This window comes from Lupinus angustifolius, chromosome LG01, assembly GCF_001865875.1.
Source record: "Lupinus angustifolius cultivar Tanjil chromosome LG01, LupAngTanjil_v1.0, whole genome shotgun sequence".
NCBI classification, from domain to species: Eukaryota; Viridiplantae; Streptophyta; class Magnoliopsida; order Fabales; family Fabaceae; genus Lupinus; species Lupinus angustifolius.
The window spans coordinates 32,740,997-32,748,115 of record NC_032009.1 but is presented as its reverse complement, the minus strand read 5'-3'; the positions used below and the strand labels follow the sequence as shown (position 1 = coordinate 32,748,115).

The following is a 7,119-nucleotide window of genomic DNA, read 5'->3' as shown; positions in this document are numbered from 1 at the left end:
TATATATATATGAGAAGAAATCTATTTATACTAATATTGAATTACACTAGTTACATTAATGTCATTCATTCATTTTTTAAATTTAATGGACACACGAGTGAATGAAAGTAGTGATGAGAGAAGTAAAGATGAATATTAGAGAGGGATCCAAATTACCTAAAACCAATTAATGCAAAATTATTTGTTAAACTCACATCAAATAAATGGACAACCCGTTCATTTTCTTTCTGTTCAAATTGTTATGCAAAAAGTATACCAATAAAAAATTAAACAGAGAAGTAGATGAGTTATTATGATGTTGATGTTTGCTCATTGCTACTATTTAACTAAAAATAATGTATGTCTCCCTTAATTTGTCTAGGTTCGACTTTATCTTTTCCTTTAATCAATGTTTTTTTAAGATAAATTATATTCCACTATAAATTTGTTTATTATAAATCATTTTTATTGGACCATACTATAATTAGGGAGTTTCCAATTATCGGTGAGTTCCATTGTTAATTATTTGAGTATGGTAAGAATGAAAAGCTACAAGTAAAACACCAAAACATTAGAGTTTTTTCTACTTATAAACTCTTTCTAAATTACTTTTTACTACCTTGTTAATTGTATTTTAAGATTGTATGCCTAAAAATTAAGAAACAAAATTAATATATTTATTTATAAATAAATTTTAATGATTATAATAATTATAATCACTCATTTTCACATATTATATATTATATATATATATTTATTAAATAGTTGAGATAGAGTTCAGAAATAATTATTTTAATGTTCTCTAGATTTTTTTAAAAGACAGATTAATATGAACAAATTTTTGTCCTTAGAAGTTAGAATACACTTAATTAGAAATAGATATAATATCTTTCTATAATTATTATTAGTCTCTACATTATGACCATGAGTTTAAAATCTGTGTACTAATAGTGTAAATTTTTTTACACTATCAGCATATCATCCATTATTGATTTGTATTATTTTTGTTTGAGAGTTCATAGATGATTTAATGACAGTGTAAAAAATACTTACACTGTCCATGTATACATATTAAATCCTATGACCATTATCCAATCTTATTAACTATGTCGGAGTGAAATTGAGAAATGGTAATTAATATTGTATTGATTTTTTTTGTATTATCAATAATATTCTTTCGCCATTTATTAAAGAAGTAATATTTTTTGGGATTTATGGATGTCATTCCCAACAAATACCATATATACGAATCTAACCGTTAGATCTTTTGGTCTTCCTGCATATTTAATGAAACATTACATTTTTATATCATTATACTAACATCTTATTGGTAATGTTGCTTCCATAATGAAAAAAAGACAAATCAATACATAACAAAAAAATTTCTCCAAAAATTGGAATAAAAAATTGAGGAAGAACTGTTTAAAAATTATAAAAAAAGTCAAATTCCCATTCCACTTAAAACTCTATAAATATCCCTCTCTTCTTCCTTGATGTCTCAGCGTTGGCATTTCTAATCTTCTTCAGTTTCTGTGTTCCCTCCTTTCTGTATTAGTTACCAAAAAAGGAAGAACTGTTGTGGAAAATCTTAGTTATATTTCTTTATCTCCTTCATCACAGGTATGTGGGGATTTTAATTTTCTTTTAATATTATTAAGGCTTCCTTACATCTTCATCCTTACTTGATCAGCTTAGATCGAAGCAAAAAAGTGATTTTTCCCCTTCTAATTTTGGATTCGTTCAATATAGTTTTTAATCTTAAAATGTTATACCTGCAAAATAAAATAAGATACACAAGTTCCTATTATACCCAACTTACACAATTTTAAAAGTTTAATTTACATATATAGCATTGTTCGATCTTTTTTTATATTATATATTATATCATATTTCATTCATATATATTAATAAATGAATTATGCATCATGTGATGATCTTAAACCTACAACCGAAATGGAAACTAAATGTTTCATGGTTTAAAAATGCCGAATCCTACCTCAATCATTATTTATCAGGACTATTCGCAGTCAATTCCTTGGCTTGGACAGGATATTTAGTTCATGTCGCTATTCAGTGTATAAAAAAACTTTTATACTTGATATGATCCTAAATATATTATCCACATCATTTTCTATATTTGTGGCTTTTAATATGTGATAGCTTAAATATATTTTTATTTATGTAAGTAAAAGTTTTTTATTTTAGTCTATATATGTAGTGAGTTGGTAATGTGTCTCATGCTTGTATTTTTATTTATTTTATCCCCTAATGCGTTACTATTTCATATTTGATTCTGTAGTATGTTAACATTATGGATTGGAACCCCTAATGTGTAGAAATGTATCTAGCAATTAGTATTGTCTTGTCCATTTTCTGGACTTTGGAATCTTTTCTGGTATCCTCTGGCTAGATTCATCCTAACATACACTACCTCAATCAAGTACAATAACAAAAATAAACTACCTCAGTCATACAATACCATAAAGAAAGTGATTAAGATAAATAATTTTAATTAATTTTTGTTTTCCAATATTTGATAGAGAAAATAAAACAGGAAAATTAATGACACCCAACTTATAGTTATTATTTTATATCATATTTATATCTTTATCTTTGTTCTATCAGTTGACCAACTCCATGTTAGCAAGTTAATCATAATTAGACATTTAAGATTAGTGGCGGATTTAGGACGCCACACAAGGAAGACAAGTTGTATTGAAGGGTGCAGAATATATTAAAAAGGAGGGATATGATAAATTTGTTTAATTTATGTGTTACTTGCTCTTTGCTCAAATAGCTTCTTGATCAAGCTGGTTGATTTAGTTATTTCTACTTGAGAGAAAGTTCTCAAGTTTTTCAATTTTAATTTTGTAAACTATCCCTTAGAAAAAATTAAATCGACTAATAATTAGTATATATTATGATTATTAAAGTAAATTACGTTACTAACCCTGATTTTAGTGAAATTACATAAATGATAAATCACATATCTTTTTTTACCTACACAAATCACTTATAATTTATATATATGCATACATACACTCAATGTTTGACTATCCCCGCAAATAAGATGAGTGTAATCTTTTAAAAAAATAGTAATGAATGTAATTAAGTTAAACTATAATGCGTTGTCAATATAGTTTACTTTTGATTAATTAATTATACATTACATAGGAAAATGAACATTTTCAAACTTACATATAAAATTTGATTATGATATCACTATTCTCTTTTGTGTTTTTAAGCAACATTTCCTTAGAATTTTTGGTGTATCTTGTAGTGAATCAAATTGAGTTTGTTTTTTTTGTAATTTACTATGTTTTTGTTTCCTTTACTCATCATCCACATAATGGTGACAAGATCAGTTTTGACATATATTACATAGTTAAATATAATAATGATTATTTCTTATATCTTAATGGAGAAAATGAAATCTCACTTTCATGGGACCAAGTAACAAGTTCTCTATCAATTTATTACCCCTTAAACATTTTCAAAATATACCATCCTACAAAATAATAAATAATCGAATAAGAAGATAAGCTCGAATGTTCTATTGTTTATTGGTAATGCCATTTTAATATGAAAATATATCATTCTGATATTATTTGCAATATTGTCAGTTTTTTATATAAAATACATTTTTTTTATCTCGAGTTGTCTACCATATGTTTAATCAGCTCCATTAACTCAATAAAATAATGATAACTAAATTACGATCCATATATCATTTGTTTCATTAAATTATTTCTTGGTTGTAGTTTATATTGTTAGCACCAACTATTTTAAGTATTAAGGATAAAAATAAAGTATGTTAAAATTGATCGAGTTTGAGTTTGTGGGTACATATAAACTATCACTTATTTTGTAAACAATTATATCTCCTAATGATAATGGTCATAGAGAAAAATGTTACAACTTTGTTTAATCTCACTAAAGATTTACACAAAATATGATATACCATGAAGTTAAGTCCAAATAGTATAAGAGTCAATATATCTTTATTATTTTTGGTTTGTTACGAACATCAATATTTCTAAGGATATATTGTTTAAATATACAAAAGAGAAAAATTATATATACAAATTTACATATGATCAATTTATCTTATCCAATGTATAATTAATTAATTAAGAGTAAATTATATTGACACTCCTTGAAGTTTAACTTAGTTACACACATCATTTTTTATTTAAAAGATTACATCCATCTCTTTGTAGTTAGTATATTTTATGTATATAAAGTATGAGTGATTTATGTAGATACAAAAAAAGATGGTGATGTATAATTTCACTAATGTTTTGTTTGGTTGAAGAGTGAAAAATGAGAGAAGAGATGTGAGAAACATATGGAGAAGAAAGAAAGATATGAGAAATATAATATATTTTTGTATTGTTTGATGTAAAAGAAAGAGAAAATAATGAGAAGAGAAAGATGCAAATATGAATGACAAAAATATTCATAATAAAAAGAAAATGGAGCTTAAAAATACAAAAGTGGAACAATGATCCTCTTCCCAAACAAATTTTCTCTTCATGTCGTTAGTCAATCAAACTTTACATAATAATATAAAAATATTTATTTTAGTTTTTGTAATTTTTTGTAATTAAATATTAGTGGGTCTCATCACTTTCATGCCACTTTTCTTCTCTTCTCTCACTTTCTCTATTACACCACAGATTTTTCTCTTCAACATCCCTTTTCCCTTTATCTTTGTTTTATTTCTACACAACCAAAGACATACTAAAACTACTTTGTTAGTGTAATTTATATTTTATATTTTTTTGTAACTTCACATATCGAGTATGTAACCTTTTGTGGTGTGTTGGGGCACTTTAATTAGCATGCATGCATCCCTCCCATTTTTTTATACCAATGAGCATTAATCTATTTGAAATGCTTTCATATACAAAGGTGAAAACAAAACAATGGGATTGGACTTAACACCAAAGACATCACAAACACTATTTGAGGGAGAAGGTGGAGGTTACTACACATGGACAAGTTCTGAAGTGCCACTGCTGGCTAAGTTCAATGTGGGTGCTGGTAGGCTTGTGCTTCATCCTCAGGGTTTTGCTCTTCCTCATTATGGAGATGCAGCTAAACTAGGTTATGTTGTTGAAGGTTAGACACCTATATATCTTTAATATTTAGTTTGATAAACTTAGTTGACGAAACAAATATACTTAACTTGAATTGAAAATTGAGCTCGTTAAATAAACGAACCTAACTTGAGCCAAATGCACTTCAACTTATTAAGTTTACAAGTTGACACGATATATATATATATATATATATATATAAATATAAATATATATATATATATATATAAATATAAATATATATATATATATAACCTACTTTTTACGTTTATTATTATTAGATGGTGGATGCATTATTTTTTTTATACTTATTATTATTATATATATAAAAATGTTATATTTATATAGATAATCTTTTGTAATATTTTTTAACCGAACCGAATTCGAGTTAAAAAAGTAACTCGTATCTAACTCGAGTTAAAAAAGTAACTCATATCCAACTTGAGTTGAGTTTCAAGTTGAACAAATCCTTATCGAGCTGAATCAAGCTGAACTTTTGTTTGACTCGATTCGGCTCATTTCCGATCCTACAAAAATTATACTAATTTTATATTAATTTCAACTATATATGGCACATGTAGGGACTGGTGGCATAGCTGGGCTGGTACTTCCCAGCACAAGAAAAGAAGTGATTGTGAAGCTTGAAAAGGGAGATGTTATACCAGTACCTATTGGATCTGTCTCATGGTGGTTCAATGAAGGAGACTCAGACCTTGTCATTATTTTTCTTGGTGAAACTTCAAAGGCTCTTATTCCTGGACAGTTTAGTTATTTCTTTCTAACTGGAATTCAAGGACTTGTTGGAAACTTCTCTCCTGAACTCACAAGCAAAATCTATAATCTAAACAAAGATGAGATAAACAAGCTTACTAAAAGCCAAACTGGTGTTTTGATCATTAAGCTAGAAAAAAACCAAACCATACCCAAGCCACATAACAAAGGGTTTGTCTTTAACATAGATTCTTCACACCCTGATACTGTTGTCAAAAATGGTGGGTTAGTCAAAACCTTAGCTGAGAAAGGGTTCCCTTTTATAGGGGAAGTTGGGTTGAGTTTGATCAGAGTTAAACTTGAACCTGGTGCTATTAGGGCACCATCATATTTAGCTAGCCCTGTGGTTCAGTTGATTTACATTGCTAGAGGAAGTGGAAAGATTGAAATTGTGGGTTTGAATGGAGAACTTGTGTTGGATACTCAAATTGAGGCTGGTCAATTGATTGTGGTACCACAGTTCTATGTTGCTGCTCAAATTGCTGGGGTAGCTGGTTTGGAGAGTTACACTATTGTAACTACAACAAAGTAAGTTTGTATAACTTTGAACAAAATAATGTTAATTAGATGCATGTGACACTACAAATATACAATAACAAAGTAACTTTTTTTTGTATCTTTGTAGTGTCACATGCATGACGTGTAATTAATCAGCACTTTAAATTACGATCGTAATTATGATTACATTGTGTTTATTGCAATTCTAAAAATATGTAGTTGTAATTACAATAAGATGTTGTTGCGGAGAATCTGGATATGATGCGATAAAAATGGTCATGAAAATAATTGTGTTTCTATACATGCAGGCCTTTGTTTGAAGAGTTGGGTGGCAAGGAATCAATTTGGGGTGGTATATCACCTACAGTGCTCCAAGCAGCTCTTAATGTGGATTCAGAATTTCAAAAGCTTTTTGTATCCAACACCAAGGAGACTACAAATATTATTCCTCCTACTGTTTAGTTTGAATTTTATTTAATGGAAAATGTGTTTTGTACTACTAGCTTGGGACATCTCATATAAATATCGGGTGTTATCTGAGTTTGGGTAAATATTGGGATATATATCTGATATTCCAATGTAAGATAAATATATTGCATGCACGTGTGAACGAGTGTTGCCTAGGTAACAGGTATCAATACAATTGGAGTATTTTAAATAAATAAAAAGTTGTTGGTTGTAATGTTTTTTTGTGATTGGTTGACTAATCGATAAACTTGGTCATGCCATGCATGTCGTTTAGACTTTATAATATATATATATATATATA

General features: G+C 27.8%; 1 protein-coding gene across 2 annotated transcripts; it reads left to right on the top strand.

Annotated features, from left to right (window-relative positions):
• Nucleotides 1,477-6,946, top strand: LOC109361011 (glutelin type-A 3-like). 2 transcript variants are annotated; one of them, XM_019606296.1, is made up of 4 exons: nucleotides 1,477-1,599; nucleotides 4,894-5,103; nucleotides 5,663-6,380; nucleotides 6,659-6,946. In XM_019606296.1, the coding sequence occupies exons 2-4, from the start codon at nucleotides 4,908-4,910 to the stop codon at nucleotides 6,810-6,812; spliced, it is 1,068 nt and encodes a 355-aa protein (XP_019461841.1). In that variant the 5' UTR covers nucleotides 1,477-1,599; nucleotides 4,894-4,907; the 3' UTR covers nucleotides 6,813-6,946. The 2 variants fall into 2 exon arrangements, with proteins under 2 accessions (XP_019461841.1, XP_019461831.1); XM_019606286.1 differs by having other exon boundaries at nucleotides 1,500-1,599; nucleotides 4,890-5,103.